This window comes from Leptonotus elevatus, chromosome 13, assembly GCF_054856555.1.
Source record: "Leptonotus elevatus isolate MCC_2025b chromosome 13, RoL_Lele_1.0, whole genome shotgun sequence".
Taxonomy (NCBI): Eukaryota; Metazoa; Chordata; class Actinopteri; order Syngnathiformes; family Syngnathidae; genus Leptonotus; species Leptonotus elevatus.
The window spans coordinates 2,898,726-2,926,426 of NC_141251.1; the positions used below are offsets into that span (position 1 = coordinate 2,898,726).

The following is a 27,701-nucleotide window of genomic DNA, read 5'->3' on the forward strand; positions in this document are numbered from 1 at the left end:
TTGTCATACATGTGGTTCGAAAGTGCTACCATGACGAAATCAACTTATTTTGTCATGCATCTTTTGTCACGTGTGCGTCCCTTGCGTTTCAACGGTCTGCCGCACAATGACACATCATCACTGCGTTGGTCTTCCTTCAGGCAAAAAAAAGAGGAGGAGGATGCGGCGCTCCTCCTGACGCACACGCACTGACAATTACGCCGGCGATGACGTCCGACGGATCCCTCCGTCCTCGCTGCCATTTTTAATCTGTGACAAGAGGGCACCTTTCCACGCTGCTGCGAGTATTTTTTGGGACTTGCTTCTGGAAGCGCGCTCATCTATTCATGCCCTCCCCCTCCCCCTCCTGCTCCTCCTCCTCCTCCTCCCCCCTCCCATCCCAGCCCTTTGTGACGCACAACAATGTCTTTTTTTTTTATGAATGAACAGTGCAGGAGCGTGAGAAAGCAGCGTTTGAAGCCATGACGGTGACGTCAGAGCTACTTATTTAACCCCCGCCCCCCCCTCACAAAAAAAACAACAACCTCAAAGCAAAATGCTTTTCATTGCAGCCTCCATATTTGATAGCGACGTGACTCCTGCATCATCATCATCATCATCATCATCATCATCACCGCCGCGTAGCCGCCCGCGCTGGCTCTGACAACGTTGCCGTGGTAACGCCCTCACATCATCCTCCTCATCTCATCTCCTCTCCCCGAGCACGCACGCACGCACGCACGCACGCACGCACACCCACGCCGCACGCAAGCCATACGAGCGGTATTCCCGCCGCGCCCCTTCTCGCCGCGCCTGATGAATAATCCATGTGGAGGCGGTTGAGCAGGGAATGCCGGTGTCGGCCATGTGCGGACGTCGGCGCCTTTTCCCGCTCGTCGTCGTGTTTTCCTGCATGATGGACTTCGCTCCCGGATCCCGCGCTTGGACGCCGACGTGCTTGGACAGTGATCCTTTTTTGGCTGAATGGCATCATCGACAAGGTGATGTTGGAGACGTGAGGAACGGCGAGGCGGAGGACGCCATTATTTACTACTTCCCACGCGGCGTCAAAACAGCGCGGAGACTTTTTTAAGGACACCTCTGCGGTCGTAGCCATGTTCTGCTTCTGCTTCCAGAGCCCCTCCCTCAAGCTCCAAGCCCTGGAGGCTGATTTCAGTCCCCCATATCCGGAGCAAGAAGACCCCCGAGACCAGAAGAACCTGCCGGGCCGCCAGCAGCCTCTTTTGAGCGGGCGGCCAAGCCCGCATTTGGACCACAAGCCGATTCTACACTCGCGTCCGCCGACGCCAGCTCAGGACAACGTACACTCGTTGCAGTACAGTGAGTGCACACGCACGCACGCACACACGCACACACGCACACACGCACACGTTCAAATATCATGTTTATGTTTATTTGAAAAGCAACTCCCTATTTTAAGAGACTTGTCATCTATTGTATTTGTTCTCTTTTTTTGTGTGTGTGTTTGTTGGAATGCAATGTTTCCCAACACCCATCAGACGTTAGAAACATCTCACGACACACCAAGGATATTACCAAAAATAAAACAAACTTTTTTTGTTAATGAAATAAATATATATATATATATATATTTATTTTTTATTTTTTTGGGGGGAGCTTTGTTCTTTTGAGTGTTTTTTTTCCTTCAGTTTTATTGACCCCCCCCCCCATTAAAAAAAAAAAATTTCCTCAGTTTTTTTGAATAATTGTTTTTCTGAGTAATTTCTCCCTGTTTTATAATTTGTATTTTTTTTTTTAATGGTTTTCCCTCAGAGATTAAAGAACAAACCACAATACAGTATACACATTCATTCCTTTATTGCGAGCCAGTAAGTAAACATGACCATCTTATTGCATATGGAGGTATGCGGTCCGCTTCCGCTATAAGTCACTTGGAGTTCAGAGGTAAAAAAAAGAAGAAGAAAAAAAAAACAACACCAACTCAATTTTTCGGAAATTTTTTTTTCCTGTTTTTTTTTAAATATTTTTTTTCAGTCTGTTTTTCAGACAGAAAAAAAACATATTCAGAAAAACTGAAAAAAAAATACTCAACAAAGCTTCCCCCAAAAATTAGTCAGAAAAACAGCAGTTTTTTTTTTCTCAAGTGAATGCAATACGCTTCCATATTACATATATATATATATATTATATATTATATATATTCAACAGACTGCATTCTGATAGCCTTTATTGGTCCACAGGCTAGCCGCTAGCCTGTGGTCTCAACATGTCCGACTGACTCGTTGTACGTTCCACTCTTGAACTGGAATTTGAGCCGCTGCTCACTGCTCCGCATGCTCCCCAATGCAAGTGGACTGTAACTGTCAAATATGCAAATATGCCTTTGTTTGCTTTAAGTTTAATGATGCAAACAAAAAGTCACTTTTCCATGCTATATCCTTTAAAATGTTGTCACGTCTTCCCTGCCCGGCAGTTCCTGCGCCTTCCCAGGATTCTTCATGTCCTCCTGCTCCGTGTAGCCCCTCCCCTCCCGAGGGAGCGCCGGCACGTGACGACCCCCCGGCCAGCCCCCCGGTCAGTCCTCTCCTGCTCTCGGCTTTCACCACGGGCGAGTGCCCCGTGCCGTCGCCTCGCTGCCCCAACTTGAGCAGCAGCCTCCGCTACAACCTGGACCCCGACGCCGCCCCGTCGCCGCCGTGCTCGCAGCACATCCGCGTGTAAGAGATGACCTCGACCGAATTAGGAATGTTTTTTTCAAAATGTCTTTTGGTCCAAAATCAGAAGCGTATTTCGTCATCTGGACTGCAACCCGTCTGAAATTATATTTTCATCATTGGCTGAAAAGTTTTAAAGTATTGTTGTCAAAATGAGTGAGTTAATTTTGAGTTAATTTAAAGTTCCTTTCACGCCACAATTTTTTTTTTTACGCGCGATTAACGACCGCTCCTACTTGGAAAGCCTTTACTGAAGGAATTCCAGTTGCAATGCAAAATTTAACAGCCATAAATGTAATAATAGTGCATATATTTGTGGAGACTGGGGTTCAAGTTTCATTTTACAATTTAAAAAATGTGCAGCGTTTCACAAGTTACTTCATGTTAAAGATGACATAACTCTTCATATGAAAAGGAAAATGCACTGAGCTGTCACCAATGTCTTACTAATTCAATTATGCCATCTAGTGGCAGAAAAATGACCAACACAATTCAATATCACGCTCGTTCTTTACAATACAGTACAGGTTCATCTTTTTAATTTTAACTCGGTTTTATGAATTAGTATGAAATTACGGTATCAGTGACTAAAACATGCAGCCATATTTCGATTAGTTTAACATTTTTTCCACTTTTATGTTAACAAGAGTATGAAACTTAGAAAAACATATTTTATTGTACATTTAGAACCGATTATAAAATTTGTGATCAACTCATTCACTGGCAGCCATTTTCACTGAAGCAACCCCCTTCGCTCCCGGCTGTTTTACCGGATTTTGCAAGGCCCACAGAATATTGTGTTCTATTGCTATAAAAACATCGAAACTACCAAAAGAAAGATTAGAGTCAACAAGTATATTTTTATCTGTTTCCGTTTTGCAGCAATTAGCATTAGAATGTAGCTCAGTTTAATCATTATTCACAAATCTGTTGAGAACTGTGGGTGAATGAGCTTTTTTCAACATGGCCCTGGTTGATCTCTTTTGCTCTGCTGCCACCTGCTGGCCGTTTTCTGCAGTTGAGAAGTTGCATCAAAGCCTTCTGTATGCTATAGCATAAAAAGACGTATAAATACGTATTTGGGACACAAACATTTCAAATAGAACATATTTATGTTTTGGGGAGCAAATGAGTTAATCGTAAGTTAACTATTGAAGTCATGCGATTAAAATTTTGAATCGCCTGACACCCCTATTTTAAATCAAAAGTTTTTTTATTTCCATCTTTAGGGCGCGCTGCAGCGTCCGCGCGGAACCCGACGACGGCTCGCTGTCCGTGTCGGTGTTGAAACGACACGTTCAGACCTTGAGGAAGAGGATCCGACAGCTGGAGGAGCATTTTGAGCAGGAGCGGCTCAAGGTGAACACCAAAGTCGAAGCGGCTGAGTCACGCTTGGCCTGCGAGCCGCCGCCGCCGCCGCCGCATCTCACCACCGCTGACGTCACCGCACGAGTCTCACGTGGTTGTGTTTTTTTTTTGGGTTTTCGCAAGCCTTCCTATTATGACAAGAACGCACATCCCGAGGTTGCCAGACTCATCAAGGAGCTTCTGAAGAGCCGCAAGCAGCTCAAAGGTCTGATGAGAACATCTGATGCTGTTTTTATAAGAAACACAACAAAAACTATTTTTGTTGCTCATTAAGAAAAAAAAAAAAGGGATCTATTTTTTCCATGTTAAATGTCCAAAATAGGTTTGGATGAAGAGAAAAACAAAAAACTAAACAAAATTTCATAACATTTCTAAATAAAAAAAAATATTTTTCATTATTAATTATTCGCTCACAAAATTTGGAGATGTTTTTTTTTTAATCCAAAAAGGCATTTTATACTTATTTTGATAAAAATAAAAAATAAAGTTGCTGTTTATTTATTTGCTTATATGCTTTTTGTTACTTTTTGAGGATTCAAATTTGTAATTTTTATTTTGAGATTATGTGCAATTTCACTTTATTCTAGTATGGCTAATAATAATAATAATAATAATAATAATAAAATAAAATAAAAATAATATTAACATTAAAAAACAGACAATTTAAAGACACATTTTTATTGCAAATTGTAATTTTATTTTGAGATTATGTGCAATTTCACTTTATTCTAGTATAATTATTATAATAATAATAATAATAATAATATTTTTTTAATAAAATAAACCTGACAAAGATACAGAAATTTTTATTTCATTTTCAGATTTTCTGCGGTTAAGAAAATGGATGGATGGATGGATTTTCTGCAACAACAAAAAAAAGTTCATTGTTAATCAAAACAAATAACTCAAAATGTCGATTTGTGAAAAATGTCAAACGCAACTCAACTCATTGTGAATTTTTAACCCTGTGAGCACCAAGTACTTGTTTGTGTGTTCCCGCAGAGCTGAAGTTGTGTCATGCAGAGGAAGGCGTCATGAAAGCAGGTTTCCACCCTCCGCCAGAAAGGAGCAATCGGAGCGAGGCGACCCGTTCGGGGCTGGAACTTCAACAAGTCAACAACATCAGCAACACCAAACCCAGCGTGGAGGAAACGCTCCGCGTCATCACCGGGACGCTGACGGAGACGCGGCGAGAACTCGGCTTGCCGGACAATATCAAGGTTCTCTTACTTCCATTTTGAACGGCGTCAATGTCGGCACGAGCCGTTGTCCGACTTCTCGGTCCCGTGCTGATGTGCGTTCGCGTGCAGGAGATGAACCCGTCCCAGATGAGCTTGGAGAAGTCCAGCCTGCAAAAGTGTTTGCTCTATTTTGAGAGTCTGCATGGACGCCCGGTAAGAAATGTGCTCTTCTCATCTCTCGACGAGTATTACGTACGTTATGTCATCATAACTCTGCTCGTATCAATTTTCCAGCGATCGTCTTCAAGCTGTTAATGTCCTGCAGGCGTTATGATGTATATGATACACAACTTTTAAACGGATTCTTTTGGGATTTCAATGAAAGAAACATATTGCTTTTCAGTAATATCAAAAAAACAACAACCTCTCATTAAATTTTGAGTTATCGGTACATTCTTTTTTTAGTTAAAAAAAAAAGAAGTTTTAATTGAATTTTTTAGTTAGTTTTTTTATTTTCTTAGTTTCTTAGTTTTTTACAATGCAATATATAACAATTTTTTTTTTTTAGGTTTAATAAAAAAAACAACCTCACATTAAATTTTGAGTTACCGGTACATTCTTTTTTTAGTTAAAAAAATAGTTTTAGTTGAATTTTTTAGTTAGTTTTTTAATTTTCTTAGTGTTTACGGCTATGATTTGGAGACTTTTTGTTTTTAGTTACTTGGGTTATATAAATGTTGCTTTTAGTTTTTGATAAAGTGCAAAATGCAACAAAATGATTTTTTTTACATTGTTATTCAAAATAACAGATGGATGATGTTTTTTTTTGAATTCCAAAAATAATTTGACGATTATTTAGTTGTTCAATAGTGCATAGTGTTTATTAATGAACATTTCGATAGTTACCAAAAAGTGTGGCTGCACAATTAATACAATAGAATGTGCAGACTGCGTGTCCTAATGGAAGAGTTAAAAAATGCGTTTTGATGAGATGAAATCACAGCTATCAGAATTTTTTTTCCCCAAAAATTTTTAGGCAATTTTTCTCAATGTGAAGAAAATGTTTCTAGTTTTTTTTTTTAGGTTTTGATTTTATTCAAAACTCAACCAATTTTGCATGTTGATTTTAGATCCATGTTTTTTTTTTTTTTTATATAATTGTTGAGTGTTTATGCAAAACACATTTTTTTTTTATGTTAATGCTTTTTTGAGGTTCTAATTAAACAACAAAAACCTTCTTGGTTATGATCAAAAGAACCAGTTTAATATCAGCATTTTTTGTTCAGCTTATTGACTGATCTTTTCAACTGGCCCGCTCTCTACCTCTCTAAAGTTTTCATTCATTCATTCATTCATTCATTTCATTACACGTTGCTCTCACTAACGATGTGCTCTCCGTTTGTGTTTTTTTAGAGTAGCGCAAATGAGCGGTTGCTGGTCAAACCTTTCTACGAGCGCTACCGCATCCTCAAACAGATGCTGCTTTCCTCCACCACCTCCGCACTCATCACCACCATTGTAAGTAGAAACAGCTTGAAAGGCAACTTCGCCACACTTTGGTGAAAACTCATTTTTAGCACACACAAAAAAAAAATCTAATTCCATGACAAAATCATAGTTTTTAGTTGTTCATCAAAAGAAATAACCCACAACATTTGGAGATACATGATCAATTAAAAAAAACAAAAAAATTATGGTTTTGATAACCATCACTCATATTCTAATGATTTTGTTGTTGTTGTCAATTAAAAAATTAGATACTGTACATGTTAATTATTTTTATGCAAATCAAAACAAAATCACATTTGCTCACGAAATGTGAAAATACAGGATAATTTTTTTATATAACAAAACATCATGGATAAAAGTTATTCACCGTTTCCACACATTCAAATGAAATAGTGTACTTTGCTGTCCTCTAGTGGCAGTGTGGGCACATTACATGAAATCTGACCAATATGCATCAACTTAAGCCCTTGTTTGAACTGCATTGTTATTGTCCAATCAATAAGCGACGTGTGACCACAGGAGGAAGAGGAGGGCTCCGACGACGACCACCAAACCCCGAGACATCAATGCGTGTCACCGGGGGGGCCGCCTGCCCCTCCCACTTTGGAAATGTCCGACACGCCGCTGGTGTCGCCTCTGGAGGAGGTCAAGTGTCTTCAGCCGCAGATCGTCACCATGGCAACGCTCCATGAGGCTTCCAGGTACACATTGTGTGCACTGTGCGGTCAATCGTTTGCACTGGGGGGGCAATTTTTGAACATTTTATTCTATTCTCGCAAACGTTTTGGCGGCCTTAACGTGGCTGAGTGAAAATGAATCCAATTTTTATTTGTTTGCTGTGAAAAATATTGCAAACATGCGCCCCCAAAATCATTCAGTAGTGACCCCTGGAAAGTAAGAAAAAAAAATACCCCTGACAGGAATTTTAGGTGGACATGAAAAAGTCTCAAAGACCCGTGCCTGAAATTAAACAGGAAGTCGGCCATTTTGTGGCTATAGTGTTGACCAAATATGGAATTTGAACCCCGACTAGAAGCAAATGAGCAACAACTAATAAATATATTTAAATAAGTAAAAAATTATTTGTAGTAAATAAGAAATAAAATAGCTTTGAGAGACGTTTTGCCATCGAATGTGTCAAATTTTGACAATCATTTGAATTATTGGCCAAAAAACGAGAAATATTTCAAGCCTAATTTTAAGACGCATGTCATTTTTTTACATAACAAATTCCCATGTCCTTTTTTTCTTTTTAGATAATTTTAACATAAACAAATAATAAAATAAAAATAAACTAATAAAAATAATAATAATATAATAATAATTTAAAAAAACAAATACAAATTATATGATATATATTCATTAGTATAAAGTAAATTAAAGTATAATTATTTTTTATTTTTTGTTTTTTTACGTTTTTGGGATGTCTGCATTCAGTTTCATCCCCAAAAACATACAAATGTAAAAAAAATAAAATAAAATGGACATAAGTGTTTTTCACATAGCAGTATATTTATCGTGGATAGGTAACCTGATTATTATGCAATTCAAACAATATACTTTATGCATTTTAAATAAATACTCCCATTATTAATTTAGAGTAATTATACTTTATTTAAATACTAAATACATACACCTGAGGATTAAGCATTTCAAATAAATAGGCTTTATTAAACTCATGAATATGTATGTTTATTTGGTAGGTTTGTGTTCAAATTATCCCCCCAAAAAAGAAAACGAAAATGAGAATTTCATCATGTCAAAGTGCAGTTTCTTGACGACTTGTATTGATCACGCAGATCGGAATTACTGGACCATCTTCGGATCACCCGCTTGGAAAAACGAAGGCTCCACCGAGCACTGCGGGAGTTTGAGGACCTTTTCTACACCCTGAGTGGAAGGTACGCATACGCAAATATCAATAAATATTTTACTATTTTACTTTGCAACTTGACTTTGCCTTGAAACTAATTTGGCTTCCAACAAAAAGAACAAAAGAATTCCGTCATTGTAATAAAATATCTCCTCGACTTACAAGTGACCTGACGTGAGTTTTTTGAGATGAGAGCCTTTTTTTTCTTTCGTTTGTCTTGAATTGTGAGCAAAAACTTGAGTGCTAGCCTGTAGTAGCTAATTTGACAGTTTGACACATAGGGAAATGTTTTGCAAAAACGTAGCGCAATGCTTGCTTCGAGCTATAAAAAAAAAAAAGAAAGTCAACTAGCCTAATGCTAAAACACGATGCAAAATAATATCAGACGGGCTAACAAAACTAGCATCGATGTTGCAGTACCACTCCCAATTTTAGAGGCTATCTACATTAAAGTGATACTTGACTCATTGAGCCATTTCCAGCAGCAAAAAGTTAAATATTTTTATATTTTGTCCAGAATTAATTTGATAACTTCCATTATTTTTCATGTACAAGTTAATACCTTTCAAATCAATTTATTCCACTTGCTGTCGCCTGATGATGACATCACCTGTGCTGAGGAAGTAGGTAACGAGCAATCACGGCTCACCTGTTTTCTGGGTTTGGTCAGTAAACTGATAAACAAAAGATGAATTAAGTTATTACATTAATTATAGATAAAATATGAACTTTTTACTGCTCAATGAGTCAAGTATCCCTTTAAAAAGTGTTTTCTCCAACTGGATAATCATGCTTCCGTTTGTTTGAACTTTTTATCCCAATTCCATGATTAAAGTTTAAATTTGATTCCCATCCTATCAGTCTCTAATGCAGACATAAATAACAATAATCGCAGGCATATATTTTTTATCCTCCCGTTGAGTTAATGCATGGAATAAATTCTCTCTATTATGTTTTATAGAGTTTAGAGTGCTATTTTTCTTGTAAAAAAAAAACAAAAACAAAATTTAAGGTCTGGAACCAATTAATGGCATTTCCATTCATTTCAATGGCAAAAGATGATTTAAGATGCGAGAGTTAATGCTACACATTTTGTGGCAAGTTTTTTTTGTCTTTTTTAATTGAAAGAGACAAACTAATCCGAGTAAAGCAACAAAAGGAGCATGGAACGTTTTTTGTTTTGTTTTTTGATGAGCATGGCGTGCTGCCCTCCCACAGGGTGTGTCAGAAGGAGGACCGCGGGCCCATGGTGGAGGAGTACTGCCAGTACAAGAACCTGAAAGCCAAACTGCGCCTGCTGGAGGCCCTGCTCAGCAAAAAACAGGACACGGCCAAGAGCAACTGAGCCCACGATGAGGATGATGAGGATGAGGATGATGAGGATGATGATGACGATGATGCACTTTACAGGAGGACAATGGCGTTGAAAGGGATTTATTTTTAGTCCAAAAAGCACACGATGAAGCAAGTGTATGTTGTTTAGCATCCGGACTCTCAACTTGATGTTATTGTACATTGTGAGTTGTGTCAATATTTGTGCAGCTGTGTTATGGCACTTTTGCTTGTTCTTATAGTGGAATATGCATTTTCTAAAAAAACCCCAAAAAAACATCAATTGCATGAGGGAGTAAGTAACATGCCGAACACAGAAAAAAATGGTACAATTATGAGGAAAAAGTCACAAAGCTATCAGAACGGTCGTATATTTTTTCTAGAAATCGTAATAATTTCAGCAAAAGGTATTAATATTCAGAAAACTAAACCGTGTTTTTCCTCCACTCAAAATTAACTCCCAAAAAGATTTTTGTTCTCAAATGTTTTCCCAAGTATTTTTTTTCTTGACTTTATATGTTCATAACATCCTTTTTTGTAATAGCGCCACTTAAAAATAAATAAAATAATTCCCTTGCCTTGCCAAATTTACAATTTAGTTTTTTTGTGATAGTCTGACTGTAGTAAGACTTTTCCTGAAAAAGTGATAAAAAAATGAAAAAAACTTGGTTGCTATATTGTGACTTTTTTTTGCACAGTAAAAAAAAAGTCACAATCTTTACCAATTCTTGAATTTACATGAAATTATACCAAATAATATTTTTTCCTTTGAGCAGTTGCTAAATTAAAACAAAGAAATAAGAGATTTTAGTGGCAATAACAATACAGGAAAATAATGCGTCCCCAAAATCACATTACAAGAAAAAGAAAAAAGTCATTTTGAGGAAAACTAAATTGTCTTTTTTGAAACTAAATAAAAATGTATGAGGAAAAAAAAAGTAATATTACGAGCTAAATTGACAAAAGTTGTAATATGAAAACAAAATATTTTTTTGAGCCGTCTATGTGAAGAAATTAAAAGTTTATTATATTTTCAAGAAATATGTGTTATTGGCGTGTAATGTTACGACCATATTTTTTGGGGTCAAATAACTTTCTTGAAAAAAAATCTGCATCCGAATTGTGACTTTTTTTTGGGATAAAGTGAGCCACTAATTCGTGTTAAATGCAATCATGGAAACAGTTGACGTCCTTCGTTGTGCTCTGATCTGCATATATATATTTATATATATATTTTTTACATTTATTTCTTGTAACTATTCCCTTTGAATGCTGACTTCCTGGTGAACGTCGGCATGGCAGTGCATCGCAGTTCCGCTTTTTGTGTCTCGTCATATCTTGTGTTGGAAATTCCACTTAACTCCTTCACTGCCAGTGACGGATATAGACGTCAATTTAAGCGGGGGCTGGAAGTCAATGAGTGAAACGCTCTCAGTGACATGAATCCGAGCTCTGTGCACTTCTGCTTTATCGAACGCTCTATATAGCCTCCCTATATATGTACATATGAATGTATCAATAAAAAATAAATACTTTTTTCACATTTACCCCGCTCAACTTTTTTTTTTTTTGGTGCCTTTCTATCAACCACTGCACGACGACGACAACAGAGTGTTGCAGAAAGGGTTGCCATGGCGACGAGACTCAGTACACCCGTGCTGCAAAAAGACTGCATCATGCTTTTTTTTTTTTTTTTTTAAGGTTATCACTCTTGTCCATCACAATACACACTTTCCAGGCCTTGTTTGCATGACTTTGGACAATCACTTTCCACAGCTTTTTTTTTTTTTTTTCTCCACAGTCTTAAGTTGTTTTGAATCCCTTTGGTTTAAAGAAAGAACAGGATGAGGCAGGCAGCCTCACAAAGTTGGACGACCAGTCCACGCCATAGTTGGAGGTAGCGAGAAGGTGTCGCCCGCCGCAACGGCAAACGAAAAGGATCACAATTAAGCTGGAAAGAAGAACGATGCTTGACAATAACAATAACGACGCAAAAAGGAAATCATTAGTAAAAACTGAATAAAAAAAAAAAAAGTAAATCAAGCAGAGAAGCATGTTTGTGTTAGTGTTGGTGAAATGTTGTGCAGTGTGTGTGACTAGCGTGCATGTAAGCATGTATTACACATATTACACATTTTTTCATAATACTAAAACGTCATGAAAAAAGCTCTTCATAATAGAAAGAACAGTCATATTTTTGATAAGATGAAATAGTACGAGAATTTTTTTTTTAAAGGTTTTCGCTTTGAAAATGATCACAGTGTACTAGAAATGAATAAATAAATTCTTGCCGAAATTTTGAATGAGAGGTCAACAGCGAAAAAGTTGCAATACTTTGAATCGGCCAAGTTTTTTACTTTGAAATTTTAAGAGAAAAAAGTACGGATAAATTGAACAGCTTAAAAGTTTGAACAGTGTCAAAAAATATAGAAATTAGAGGGGGACAAAAACGAAACAAAAATCTAAATTTGGGCTTTCGTTTTGAAATTTTGAAAAAAACGCTGTGGTAGAGATAAGATGAACAGTTAAAATGTTTTGGGGATTTATTAATAAAATTAATTAAAGGGAAATAACCGAAAACTTTTATTTTCTAACTAAAAAAAAAATTGGGGTAGTGATAAAATCAACAGTTTAAAGTTAGTTTGAATCGGTCAAAAAAAAAAGTAGAAATCACAGGGAAAGAAGAAAAATGTAAATTAAATTTTAGCTTTTATTTAGATTTTTTTTTGTAAATTGTGTTTTAAAAGTTTAAAATTGGAACAGTTTGAATCAGTCAAAAAAAAAAAAAAATTAAAGGGAAAGAACCAAAAAAATCATTATTTTGGGGTGTTTTTATTTGGAAATTTGGACAAAAATGTGGTAAAAAAAATATGCTGAAAAGTTTAAAGTTGGAACGGTTTGAATCGGTCAAAAAATGTAAAGATTAAAGGGGGAAAAAAATGCAGTTTTCTGCGGGGCTTTTATTTTTGAAATTTTGATTTAAACAATTGTGTTTAAAGTTGAAATGGTGTGAATCGGTCAGAAAATGAAGAAATTAGAGGGGCAAAAAAAAAATCGAATTTTGGCCTTTTATTTTGAAATATTGAAAAAAAACTTGTGGTAGCGAGAAGATGACATGTTATCATTTGTAATGTTACGGGACCATAATGTGAATTTTGGGGGAGAAAACGGCGTTAACAGTACGAGAACAAAAAGCTGTACGTGAGTGTGCATGGATGACAACATGTATTTACGCATGTGTGTGTGTGTGTGTGTGTACGCGCCGCTTCATGCAAGAGTTGCTCCGCCCCCGGGCGCCCGGACCCCCCCCCCCGATCAACGTCCCACGCTGATGTTGCAGGTCTTGCAGCTGGGGTCCTTCTTGGCGTTGACGGTGGACAGACTCATGAGCTGGTGTCCGCTGATCTCGGCCACCGTGCCCAGCGCCAGGTCCACGGGCTCCGTGTAGATCACCTCCAGGATGACGTCCTGGGCGTGGCGGAACACCAGCTCGCCGGTGCCGTCGTCGCCGCCGCCGTCCTCCCGCTGGCAGGTGAGGAAGCGGTTGTCGGCGATGTCGAGGGCGGGCAGCCGCTGCTTGCAGAAGTCGTCCCCCCGCGAGCCCTTGGGCGCCAGCACCAGGATGACGTAGTGGTAAGCCGTGTACATGCAGTAGAAGTCCCCGAAGTAGAGGTTGGCGTCGGGGCCGAAGAGGGCGTCGGCCCGCACCTCGAAGCGGTGGCGGCCGTACGGCGAGTCCTGCGGGGTCTTGCCCGTGTTGAACTCGGTGTTGCAGCTGAAGAAAAGACCCTCCAGCTTGCCGCTGATGGGAGAGCCGTGGCTGCCGCTGTTGTCCTTCACCGACGGGAGCATCCGGTTGGCCTGCTCCTCCCTGGAACCACAAAGAGCGGGCGGAGGGAGGGGTGTCAACAGGTCCCGGGTTCAAAGCGGCCCTCGACTCATTTTTCAAAGCAAATATGTTTGCTGCCGTCGGGCGCTTTTAACTCGTTCACTGCCAATGACGGCTATAGACGTCAAAAATTCATTTGAACTATTTCTATTAGTTTCGCATTTTTTTCCACTTTTGTTAGCAAGAGTATGAAGACCTAGATTTTTTTTATTGTACATTTAGAACAGATATTAATCGTGAGTTAACTAGTGAAGTCATGCAATTAATTACCAATAATCTTTTTTTTTTTTTATTGTAATTAATCGCATGACTTCAATTGTTTACTCACGATTAATCATACATTTTATATCTGTTGTAAAATGTAAAATAAAATAAAAAATTCAAGTTTTTCATACTCTTGTTAACAAAAGTGAAAAGAATGTTAAATTACTAGAAATACTAGACTTGTGGAATAAAGGAAATCCTGTAATGGTATTATGTAATCAGGATAAAAAAAAAAAGTTTCAGATACATTTATTTAAATTTTAGATTAGATTTTTAAAAGAAACCAAGTGTGCTGTCAAAAATATCTGGTTACTTTCGGGGGCTAGCAGCGGAAGCTAGCCTGCGTGTTAAAATGTGTTGGAATATCATCACAAATTGCCCACAGCTGTTTCTTATGCATGTTAGCTTCTTTGACGTCTCTGCTAAATTGTTTGTAGCATTCAATTTAGCATGCGCGCGTGCCCTGCGCCTCGAGGGCCTCCTCATCTCTTTTGCCCCCCCCCCCGAAAGCACTTTCTTAATCCCAGCAGTGTTTCCAAAATGAAAGCAAAGCTGATCACATTTGCAAAATGAGATCGACTCATTTACACGCAGCTCTCGTGTCGCTTTGCCGCCGTAATGACATTAGCGCAAGTGAAGGAAATTGCCAAGAGAAAAAAGCGGATTTCATTATGACAAAGTGCTGGAAACAAAAGCGGCACATGAGCCGAGCTCGCCCTCTTGTGTCAGGCGCACCGACGCGCCAATGGCGATGGTTCTGGGTTTGAATTCTCTGGTTGGGCTCAGCAAGACCTCAATGAGGGCAAGCGCTGTGGAAAATGGACGGATGGATGTCGATTTATGAACGTAATGAAAACACTCCCCGCAGCTGCCGCGTGCAGGAAGATTGCATGAATACATGTTTGCGTAAATGGAGAAGCGCTAATGGACCACACATTCAAATGCAATATTGATCGGTGGGGATGGATGCATTCGGGAACTTTGCTCGCGTTGGCTTCGTCGTGTTCTTTTGTGCTAGTAGTGTTTTGTGTTGGTTTTGTTTTTTTAGGGGTCAATGAGATTCATTGCAAGTTTCATCATTATGGAAAATATATTAAAAATATGCAAATTCAGTTTTTCTTGGTATTATTTTAATAAAAGTGAAAAGGAATCAAATCTGAATAAACGAAGTAATTTTTTTTCTTGATTTTCAAATGGTGAATTTCACCTGAAATATTCATCGCTAGTAATAATATTAATTAAAAAGGATAATAGTTGCAATAGAGTTACAATTTTCCATGTTTTTTTTTGCAACCAAAAAAAAAGATTTAAAATATTTTTAATGGATAATCATGGATAATCTAAGAATACATTTAATTACATTTAAGGACACATTTTTTTAATATGAAAAAAAGGCGGGGGGCAGCAGAAAAAAATTAATAAAATCTTATTTTTTTGCTAGATTTTCAAATGGTGAATTTGAGTTGGGGCTGAAGGTTTGACATTTAAAATGGTAAATATGACATCAAAATATTTTTACGTTGAAAAAGACAACAATTTATTAAAATGATTATTAAATATTATTATTATTATTATTATTATTATTATTATTTTATTTATTATTATTATTATTATATAAATATTTTTACATTTGAAGGAAAGGGGAAAAGGCCTGTAGTAAACCTAATCTTTTTTTAAATAAATAAATAAATAATCTCGATTTTTTTAATGTTAATGTTATATATTTTTACCATAGTAATGTTTCAATTTAAAAAAAAGTAAAATTATTTCTAAATTGTTATAATCTTCGATAATTAGTAGATAATGTAATTTATACATATTTCTTGTTTATTTACTGTTACTGTTACCTATACACATTTTTTTAAATGTAAAAATCAATAAATAAATGAATTTATTCAAAAGGATTTCTTTCTAAAACTTTGAAATGATGTCCTTGATCGGCAACATTAAATCCATCTTATAGGTTGAAGTAGCAATTGACTCATTTTCTCGTTTGTTCCTTAACGAATGAAACAACTGAGCTCAAGAGACAAACTCGCATCACAACACAAATAAAGTCGACGGCAATCCCAAAGTCGCTACCTGGCGTGGTCAAAGTATTCCTTATTCTGGTTCCGGTAGAAGACGGAGAAACGCAGCATTCGTCCGGAGATCACCTCGGCCTTCGCCAGGAGCTGGTTCAGATGCACTGTGGAATAATCTGCAACGAAAAATACAATCATTTCAAGGGACCGCCATTTTGTGCTGATTTGGTCCCTAATGCAAATTAACCTGCTCAAGCCACTTCATTTATTTATTTATTTGTACTAAAGCCTCACAATGCTGCCAATGTTGCTTTTTTTTGCGCTGCTTTACATCCAGCTGGTGTGTAGTATTAACCCCCCCCCCCTCCCAAATCACGTGACCTCAAAGCTCCCCTCCCCCAAGGTCACCCTCTACCGGCATTAAATGCACTGACCTCTGCGCCGCGAGATAAACCGCATCCGCATCGCTCGCCTGGCTGCTTTATTTAATCCCACCGTCCTTCCCTTAATCTTGACGGCCTCCATCCGTATCAATCTTGCTTGTGCTCTCGTACGTCATGTTGGACGAAAAGTGCTCGGTCACGTCCGGTGTGATGACGGAGCCATCTTTTAGGGCGCACTGACTTCCTCAAGGGTACCCTCAAATGTCGGGACAATGAGGGGAGTCTTGTGTAGGAGGACATTGCACGGACATTCAGCCAGGCAGCGTGGTGCGCTAGTGGTCAGCACATCTGCCTCACAGTTCGAAATCTTGGGTTTGATACCAGACGTCATTCGAACAATTCGACTCACTTCGCAAAAAAGCAGCTGTGTAGCCAGCTTAATGCTAACATATCATGGAAAATGTCATTGACATGCTAACGGTTAGCATCAATAGTCGCGATTTTAGAAAGTTTTAAGCGATATTTGAGCACAGTTGACTTGAAAACGGCCGGCCATCTTAATGCTAACATATCATGGAAATGCTATGGTTATGCTAACGGATAGCATTAATAGTCAGCAGTTTTAGAAGGTTTTAGGCAGCAGATATTCAACCACAGTTGACTTTAAACCGGCCGGCCATCTTAATGCTAACATATCATGGAAAATGTCATTGACATGCTAATGGTTAGCATCAATAGACGCGATTTTAGAAGGTTTTAAGCAACAGATATTTGAGCACAGTTGACTTTAAACCGGCCGGCCAGCTTAATGCTAACATATCATGGAAAATGCCATTGACATGCTAACAGTTAGCATCAATAGTCGCGGTTTTAGGTTTTAAGCAACAGATATTTGAGCACAGTTGACTTGAAAACGGCCGGCCATCTTAATGCTAACATATCATGGAAAATGTCATTGACATGCTAATGGTTAACATCAATAGTCGCGATTTTAGAAGGTTTTAAGCAACAGATATTTGAGCACAGTTGACTTAAAACCGGCCGGCCATCTTAATGCTAACATATCATGGAAAATGCCATTGACATGCTAACAGTTAGCATGGATAGCCACGGTTTTAGAAGGTTTTAACTTTCAAGCAACAGATATTTGAGCACAGTTGACTTGAAAACGGCCGGCCATCTTAATGCTAACATATCATGGAAATGCTATGGTTATGCTAATGGTTAGCATTAATAGTCGGCAGTTTTAGAAGGTTTTAATGAACAGATATTTGATCACAGTTGACCTAAAACCGTCCGGCCAGCTTAATGCTAACATATCATGGAAAATGCTATTGACATTTGAACAGTTAGCATGGATAGCCGCGGTTTTAGAAGGTTTTAAGCAATTGAACAGTTGCCTTAAGAACACCCTGCCAGCTTAACCGCATTCTATTGAATTTTTTTGATTATGTACAATATTCTGTGTGTGTGCTATTTTTCTTCATTAACAAACACAAAAGTATTTGTATGTATTTTTTGTGTGAGGCTGGAACAGGTTCATTAGCCACCGCTAACGTTAGCACGTTACGTTGCGTTTCCGCTGCTCCCTGCGACTCACCAGCAGTGCAGAACTCGATGATTTCGCTCCACTCAGAGACGGCGTAGTCCCCGTCGGTCTGTTTGGACGCCGTCTGGACCGCCACCGTGTACTCGGTGCGCGGGCTCAGGAACCAGTGGCCCCGCACCGTCATGGGCAGAGGCACCGCCTTGGCCACCAGCTTGGTCGGCACATCCTGGAGGACGATGGCACGTAATCCAATTTTCAAACACACGCAGTTGAAATTGAACTTGTTACTCTCGTGCTGTTGTGTTGGTTGTGTACTTTTTAAGGGGCGTGGCAAATTTGAACCGTCAGCATCTGGACTTGGGTTGGCTGGTTAGTCTGTTAAACTCAAATGTTATCTTCGTAACAAGTTGCCACTGTAACGCACCAACATCACATCACAGTGACCCCTTTTCATTGTAGACAGACCCCCCCCCCACCCCCCTCAACCCCCACCCTGTGACCCTCGGGGGACAACAGCACCAATATTTCATCCTCTGCCCAGCAACATCGTGGCACCATTAATCTCCCGACACTGCTGCTGTTGCACACTTTATCAAAACAGCGTTAACGTGGATGCTTAGACAACAGAAGCCCAGTAAGGAGAAGGAGCCAGATGGACAGAAAATTGAAAAAGCGGCTGACATCGAGAAAGCATCCCAGTGAGCCGGACTGAAAAACAGCCTGGAGGCACTAATGATGGCAGCACAAGAACAGGCCCTAAACACAAGATCAATCGAGGGCGGAGTCTATTACATCAGATAGGACCCCAGGTGCAGGCTGTGCAAAACGCACGCGAGAGATTGTGTAAGGCATCATCGTATGAAGAATCATACGGCCGATAATAGATCCATTTCAAAAAGTGTTCAGCACACTTTTTTTTTTTAGGGAACTAATTCTTAAATTTCATAGATGCTGCCGACCCTGGGAACTTTGCACCTTCTGTTTTTGTTTGACGTAAAATTCTAATACTATGGATATTTTGAAATTTTAGAAAACTTTATTTACTGTCGAACACAATAGGGAGCTATTTACTTAAGTTTTTATTTAACCTTTGAAGAATGCGACTGCCCCTGGAAGATCCCTGAATTTTAGCTCGACTTTTCAAACAAAGATGTTTATTGACTTAATTTTTTTTAAACTCCAATATTTTACGATCCCTAAAAGTTGCTTAAAAAAAAAACTGGAGTATGTATTTTTTTTCCAAATTTTGATGCCAATATTTTCCCTTTGGTGAAAATGAACATTGGCTCCAAATATCGGTTATCGCCGTCCTTGACAACTAATAATCGGTATCAGTATAAAACATAAAAAAAAACATATCGGTCTATCTGTAGCAGTAACCTCCAGAATAAACGGACATGTACTGTTGCGTAAACATTTTGAGTCCATCATGCCTTCAAGCGCACATGAAGGTAACATCAGGGAGTCAAACACAAGCAAGCGGGAAAACAAAAACGCTTCGCTGGTGCGTCACCTTGTGTTTGAATTTGTTGGAGTTTTTGTTCTCCTTCTTGTTCAGGTCGATGAAGTAATGCGTGATGCGCTCCTTGCCGCGCTGCTCCATGTCCCAGCAGATCTTGAAGGAGTCGCAGGTGATGTTGCTGATCTTGATGCTCTGCGGGACGGGCAGCTCCTCCATGTCGGAGATGGCGCCATCTTGGGATTTACTTCCTGCGCAGAAAAGGAAGTCCCAAAATGTTGACATCTCCCCCGCCGGTGCATTCATTACGCTCGCAGCGCTCGTTCTTTTTATCCGCTTGATTCGCTGCTCGTGATTATTCTCGCGCTTCCCTGTTGGCCACTTACAGTATAACCGGCGCAGGTTGCCATGGAAACACATCATCCCGCTCACAACGCGTACCTGTGCGCTTCCCCGAGCAGAAGCCGCGTTGAATATTTCAAAACGCCGCTGATTGAATGGGCAGAGGAAGATCCATCTCTAATCAGCAGCGAGGGTTGCAAAAAATGACATTTGCCGCTCGATTTGGTCCGATCCGTCACGTATTCGTCAGTCGTCGTCGCACGTGGGCGCGACCCACGGCGCAAAGCGAGGTCAACGGAAATGTCAAAACGCGGCTCAACGGCGCCTTTGTGGAATCGCGGAGGAATATAGACTTTTTGCGTCACACTCAACAATGCGGTGTGTGTGTGTGTGTGTGTGTGTGTGTGTGCAACGCGAAGAATGCACGTCGAAACAATGGCGGAAGCAGCCGAGCGTGGTGCAGCCATCTCCATTCATGCGCCGAGATTAAAAGCAATTCCATAATTGGACTGTCTCGCAACCGCATCAACACGTTTACACACATGTACACTCATTTAGGAATAATAATAATTAAAAAAAAAAAAAAATTTAAAAAAGGAATAAGAATGCAGAGTGTGTAGTTTGGAAATAGCCAATCGGAAGGCAGCTTGCAGAACTGGGCGTCACTGTTACATGAACACATGCATAACTAAATATGTAAAGTGGAAACGTTAACCCTCGTGTTATGTTGTGGGTCAAAATGACCCATTTTCAAGTGAAAGAACAAATATTAGCTTTTTACGATAAAATGTTTTTTCATTTCGACATTATTTGCAATAAAAACACTGAAGCAACCCCCTTCGCTCCCGGCTGTTTTATTGGATTTTGACTGATTTTGCAAGTTCCACAGAATATTGTGTTCTATTGCTATAAAAACATGGAACCTAGCAAAAAAAAAGATTCGAGTCTCTTCTTTTAAGAAAAAGGTCTGTTTTGGAGCAATAAGCATTAGAATATAGCTAAGTTTCATCATTATTCACAAATCTGTTCAAAACAGTGGGGGGGGGGGGACTTTTTGCAACATGGCCCTGGTTGATCTCTTATACTCTGCTGCCACCTGCTAGCCATTTTTGTAATAACTACCATTGCTTCAAGCATTCGCTTCAGGTCAGAGGCTGCATCAACGCATTCTCTGTATGTTCTAGCATTAAAAAAACAAAAACAAAAAAAAACATTAAAAAAATAAATAAGATGCCACAATAAATTACATTTGTGCGACATTGAGGTATGTCATTAGCCAATCAAACCTGAATCGTAAACGGTAAATAACACTTTATATACACACTATCATGGTGCCTAATAGGCTCTGAATCAGCACTACTGATTCTGAAAGCTTTGGGCAGATTAGCTTGACATAGCAACACAAGAGAAGCGGAAATTTAAATGGATTTAAAAAAAAAAAAAACATTAAAAATAATTGTTTTTTACATACATGCACTGGAAACCACCAAATGAAGAGAATATAATTTTTCATAATTAATAAACACGATTTCATGTGACAAATATTCAAAAAGGAAGTCACGATAGCAAAGCACGTTCGTTATCTGCATACGCTCCATCCGAAAGTACATTTTGGACCGTCGTGGTTGTGCAAGTGTTCGGTCCCACCTTTTGTTCCTGACCTTTTGATTCAGGCAAGAACCGCGGGGTCAGCCAAAATAAATGGAAACGGAACACTTGAGAGACTCAGTACATCACCAAAGTCATCTCGGCGCACGGCGACTCGAGACTGGCCTTTCATATTTGAATTTAGTTGAGATCCAACAGTGAGCGAGCGTGGCCACTCAACTTTTATAATGATCCCGACAGCAGATCGTGCCACCATATTTCAAATGAGGCTATTATTTCTTTTGTGGCGTATCCCGTCCTCTCCGCGGTCATTTATCACAATCCACCAGGGGTCGTAACATTAGGCGAGCAAGATCATCTGCATTATTATTAACACTGTCCATCATCGTAACGATGAAGCACTGCAAGAGAGAGAGAGAGAGAGAGAGAGAGAGAGAGAGAGAGAGAGAGAGAGAGAGAGAGAGAGAGAGAGAGAGAGAGACAGAGAGAGAGAGAGAGACAGAGAGACAGAGAGACAGAGAGAGAAAGAGTTGCTAAATGGAGACAGTTGGAAGAGATGCTAGTTAGCTTGTAAGCTAGCTATACAGATCATTTTACTTTTTGTACTTCATTTTTTAAAGTAAAATGAACCCTTTCTTATTAAAACAATATAAAATGTTTTTTAAAAAGTAAAACCGTGTTCTATGTTATATTATTTATAATAATTAGATTAACTTGAAGGGATAGCAAGATAGCTAGCTAGCAGCGGCCGGAGTAGCTAGCTAGCTAGCTAGCTCGAACTTATATGCATAATTCGTGGACATTTAAGAGTTTCTTTCTTGTTCACGTCAAAATCCTATTTTAGATAAGACTTTTTCATTCGACTGCGTCCCTAATATTGTGGCCAGCCCGCTCTGCCTTTTCCAGGTACAGTGCGTGCGTGCGTGCGTGCGTGCATTCAAGCTTTCGCCAGCCTGCGCCGCTTATCTGCGACCGATCCTCCGGGGACGGTGAGAATGAAAGATGGAGGATGAAGGTCAGACGGAGGAAGTAGAAATTAACCCTCAAAGTGCTCGCCTGGGACGACTCGAGTGTTGCCGTGACTCACATTTGTCGGCGCGTCGACTGCATTGAAGCATACATTCATTTTGCAGCATCGCCATTTCACCTGAAAAGCCACTGAATGATGACTACATATTTACTATTGGAATGCGTTATAGACCAAACAGAAAGAAAATAAACACGCATCAACAGTAGCTGTGTTAGTATTATTCAAAATCTTTTTCATGCGGTTTTAATCCAGTCCAAACATATTTTATAGCCCCAGCCCTAATAGGAAGTGCTTACAAGAGAGCTCTCAGGTGCCATCTTGTGGCATTTTATTGCCAAGGAACTATGCTGAAAAAAAGGGGAGGAGCTTCATTTAGACAAGGCCATTTCCCAAAGAAGTGCTTTGCTGCCATCTTGTGGCATCTATAGGCATTTGTAAACTTCTTGAGGGCTCGTCAGTTATCGGCAGATTTTACACTCAATAAGGACTTTAATTCACTTCATTTGAAATTAGAATTTGGGCTTTTGAGCGAGGATGAGGTGGTTTATGCACTAACAAAATGCCACGTCCTTTTGTCTTGGACCGTAACCCACTCGGACCAGCCCGCCATCGTTTTTAGGTTAGCAGCGCAGCAGCGGACACGGATGTTGGCCCGGCCTTTAGAAAAGCGCGTCTTTGTTGCTTTTTGCGACACGGCTTACTAGACTGACACGGATGTCACGCTGAGAGCGCCGAGCAACCGCAAACAAGAGCGTCTTTCTCTCGACACCGAGCCACGCAAACAATGTGCCCGTTCATCGGCGTGTTCGCACATCAGCAAGTTTCCCATAAAAGAAAATAAATTCAAGACAGCACATGACATATACTGTAGCTTTAAGTAACATCGCATTGAAGAAACTTTGAAACTATTAGGGCCCGACCCATATGCATTTCTTGAGGTCAATGCCGATACCGATTTTCGGTAGAAAAAAATACAGATTACCGATTAATCTGCCGATTATTTAAAAAAAAAAATATATATATATAATGCATAAAATTGTTTACCTCGTTTATGTTTAACAAATTTAAAACATCATAAATCATGCTGTTTCTACTAAGTACTGTCTCAAATGTTCTCCAATTTCGATACTGTAAATGTATAGGATCATATGCAGAGAAATGTTTTTTTGGGAGGAGCAATATGGCGGCCTTGCGGATTAAAAAATCAGTCAGTAATATAGACAGATCAGTGGATCCTCCCTTCGCTTTTAGCATTAGCGCTAGGCTAACAATGTTTTAAAAACAAAGCATGTTTTATATTTAAATATACAGCGGATGTCATTTATTGTAATGTAATTTCACACATTGGGAAGAATTTGTGCCTTTGCGTAGTATCTTATCTGTGTGTGTATGAATATTCGTTATTTGGAGGGAAAACACTCCCGAAGTCGATGCTAACTTCCAGATAGCATTTGAATGGGATCCTCCCTGAGCTTTTAGCATTAGCGGTAGGTTAGCGATGTTTTAAAAACGAAGCATGTTTTGTATTTAACTATACAGAGGATGGACGTCTTATCGTCATGTGTTTTAGTTTTACAGTTAACTCCAACTGGGGTGTCATTAAACAACTCGAAGGACGGCTTAGGGACAACAGAATAACCAAAATAACACGCTACACATTTGCTAATTGCTAATGCTACGCAAGCAAAATGGTGCATTCAGGTTACTTTCACAGCGTCTGAAACTTCGGTTTTCTTCGATGATAACGTTTTAAGCGGAAAATTATCTGCCATTTGGCCCAATTGGTCGATCGTTTTGTCAGATGTTTGAAAGGCAATAATACCGATTAATTGATCGGGCGCTAGAAACTATCGATGGAGCCAATCATATCATTTTCCTTACGACTGTGCCGTCATGTTGTAGACACGCGGCCGGCTGGAAAACGAGCTTTCAAATTAGCCGTCGAGCGCTCGCGCCGCAAGTCGGCGCAACGCTGACGTTAATTTCCTCGTCTGCGTCGTTAGCAGTAAGCGCACGTCTGAGGCCGACATCATTAATTTGCATTTGATTAAAACTCGCTCCTCAGAGAACTGCGCAGGCTAATTTATTTAGCGGACGACCTTCCATGATGGATCAAAACAATCGACTTGTGATGGTGCTAAAATGGCCAGTGCAGATTAAAAGGTATATTCGTGTACAGGTATATTCCTTGTACGTTTTTCTACTATACAAACAATTATCTTAATGTTACTTTTAATCTGGGAGTGTCGAAGTAGCGCGTCCTCCATTTTGAGGAACAAGTCCTGCATTTAGACTGTAGAACTTTGTCATTCTCCACCACACACTGACAAACGGTCCCAGCGCGTGTTTATTGCATTGAAATGCACCGACAGCGCTCTGTGTGTGCGCGCGCGCGAGAGTTCCGTTCCCACAGACAGGAAGAGGCCCAGTGACGCTGCATGCGCTCGCTCCCGTTTGCTGGCTCAGCGTGGCCGCCTGCAGCCTCTCATGCTGCCAATTAAATATTGATGGCTGTTAGAGGTAAATTTAGAAAGCAGCCAAAGTACCGAAATGAATACGGTCCGGAGAATGGAAAAAAAAGAAAAGAAAAAGTTTTCCAGATAAGGACACTGGCTATTTCCAGAAAAATCAATGCGAGTAGTTTACATGCGGGCGTTGCGTCTTCCATGCTTGTCATGTTCAGGGTCGAGGCTGTTCCTGTTTGTCAGGGTTCCAAGCAGTCGATTCTCGATTTTGTTGCGGTTCTCTTGGCTGAACTGATTCCAGTAGGCTGCATGTACCGTTATGTGGATGGTAGATTATTTTTTGTCCAATCAGATTGCAGCTTCTATGTGTCGCCATGTTAGTCTAATTTGCCCGGCAACTTCCGCATCAGTCGCGCTGACCGATGCAATTTCGGATAGATTAGCAATGGGGCTGTTTCGTTAACCAATCAAATTTTGAATTCACCTCACAGGGCTAGCTGGGCAACAATGTCACCAGCAGGCGTGTGGTTGGTTAGTCAGAGCAAAACTGTTTGACAAGCAAAACAAGTCTAATTTAAATGTAAACCTATGTTAGCATTTGGCCTCCTTAATCAATCCGATTTTGAATTAGGGCGAGCTCGTCGACAATAACGTTAGCGGTCCTGTGAATGGTTAGTCAGAGGCTAGCAAAATTGTTCAACAAGCAAAACTGTTTACCTAGCTTAAATGGTAACTTAAACTAGTTTAGCTAACCAATTAGATTCTGATTTCACATCAAAGGGATAACTGGTCAACAATAACGTTAGCGGTCTTGTGAATGGTTAGTCAGAGGCTAGTAAAACTGTTCAACAAGCATAACTGTTTACCTATCTTAAATGGTAAAACTTCAACTAGTTAAGCTAACCAATTAGATTCTGATTTCACATCAAAGTGCTAGCTCGTCGACAATAACGTCAGCGGTCCTGTGAATGGTTAGTCAGAGCAAAACTTTTCAACAAGCAGAACTGTTTGACTATCTTAAATGGTAACTTAAACTAGTTAAGCTAACCAATTAGATTCTGAAATCACATCAAAGGGCTAGCTAGTCGACACTAACGTTAGGGCGCTCAAGTGACTGGTTGGTCAGACAAAAGTTAGCAAAACACACCTCTAAATCCTACAATTTGTGCTAAACTACAATAGTGATGGGACTGTTTTTTTTTTTAACTAATCATTTTCACCGATTTCTCATGCTAGTTAGCTGACTCACAATCGCGTTCGCATTTTTCTTCCTGATTGGTTGGTCAGAGCAAAACCTGTCATAGCCAATTTAGACTAGCAAAACATGCTAATACATTTTACAATCAGCGTATCTGCTGAGTTTTATGTATTTATTGAAGTTATTTTCCATGTTGTTAGCTAAATAATGATCCCGAACGACTGCAGGTGACATTGTGAGCTGTCACATTGCGTGTTTGTGTTTTGTATAGTGGAATGCGAAGCTCGCTAGCTGTGCGGGGCAATTTTTTTTAGCTTTATGATGATGATGATGATGACACGGTCCTGCAACTAAAACCGGTCTTTCCCGCTTCCATGAAAAGCTCATCGTTCGTTGGCCATCAAAGCAGCCAAAATGTGCGTTTGTTGCTCCATAAACAAACACCATGTGGGTGTCTCAAGGACACACAGGGCTGGATTTGTTTGTTGCGAGCACAAGCGGCTGCAAATGTTATGAAAAGGCTCCCCCCCCGCTTGCACCTGCAGCCTCCCAGGGCGCCCCCCCCTGAAAGCTGGCAGCGAGTCCACTTCTGACCATTAGCCAAATGAAAGCCGCACAATCAGGACAGCAGCGCGCTAAGTGCAGCATGAGGAGTGGCTGCACAATCACCAGGTAGAGTTGGTGGAAATGTGTAAATAAATAAATAAATAAATAAATAAATAAATAAAAGAAAAAAAGGAGAATTGATCTTTTGGTGTCTTTGAGGCTGTTGCGGATGCTGCACGCTCGCTCACATGTGGCTGCAGCCATGTTGGAGGCTCGCAGTCTCTCCTCATGATGACTTGCTTTTTTTTTTTTTTTTTTTTTTTTTTGGGCCACCACATATTTGAGGGTTCAACACCTCTGATCTTCAATGGTGCAGACTCATTATGGGATGGTGGCAAGACATCCAATCCACTCTCATTAAGACCATCAAGGGAGAATATTTGCAGTTATGATGCATCTTTACGAGAAAGCAGTTGTAGGTGTGGTGGTGCCTGGACGGCTGAGATAAGATGTTTGTTTCTTTTTTCTTTTTCAACATGCATTGTGGCACAAAAAAAAGGGCTTTGTTGCCTCTTGAAATTCCACACACGCACCAGCCCTTTCAACAGACCCCCAACGAGTCGCTTTAAAGGCACACGCGTAAAAAAAGAAAAAGAAAAAAAAAACGCAAATTCTGCACGTCACGTGAATAAAAACACAAGAAAACTAAACAAAACTCGCACCCGAATACACTAACGCACTCAAAATAACACTCGAGTAGTAAGTTGACGCTGAGCTCACCGTCTCGTTCGCACAACTGGATGGCGTCCAGGCTGAGGTCCTTGAGCATCCCCTCGCAGGGGCTGAGCGGGCTGCTGATGTTGCGCGCCAAGCCTGGTGCCTCCATCTCGGCACGGACGACGATGCTGCGCTGCCGTGTGGGCTGAATGGCCGGTTCGGGGCTGCTCCGCGGGTGCGAGTGGACGAGGAGGAGGAGGAGGAGGAGGAGGGGGAGGAGGGGGGGGGG

At 40.0% G+C, this 27,701-nt stretch overlaps 2 protein-coding genes across 2 annotated transcripts; one reads left to right on the plus strand and one right to left on the minus strand.

Moving 5' to 3' along the window:
• Positions 1–539: 539 nt before the first annotated feature.
• On the plus strand, positions 540–11,485 carry fam13c (family with sequence similarity 13 member C). Its single transcript, XM_086092771.1, has 10 exons — positions 540–1,320; positions 2,435–2,678; positions 3,905–4,034; positions 4,167–4,248; positions 5,046–5,263; positions 5,354–5,437; positions 6,638–6,742; positions 7,253–7,434; positions 8,533–8,634; positions 9,825–11,485. Exons 1-10 carry the CDS (start codon positions 1,095–1,097, stop codon positions 9,949–9,951), a joined length of 1,500 nt encoding a protein of 499 aa, XP_085948897.1. The 5' UTR covers positions 540–1,094; the 3' UTR covers positions 9,952–11,485.
• Positions 10,025–27,695, minus strand: phyhiplb (phytanoyl-CoA 2-hydroxylase interacting protein-like b). The gene is made up of 5 exons (XM_086092773.1): positions 27,476–27,695; positions 19,561–19,757; positions 18,099–18,273; positions 16,174–16,291; positions 10,025–13,809 (listed from the first exon to the last, which is right to left on the minus strand). The coding sequence occupies exons 1-5, from the start codon at positions 27,579–27,581 to the stop codon at positions 13,254–13,256; spliced, it is 1,152 nt and encodes a 383-aa protein (XP_085948899.1). The 5' UTR covers positions 27,582–27,695; the 3' UTR covers positions 10,025–13,253.
• Between the last annotated feature and the right edge of the window lie 6 nt (positions 27,696–27,701).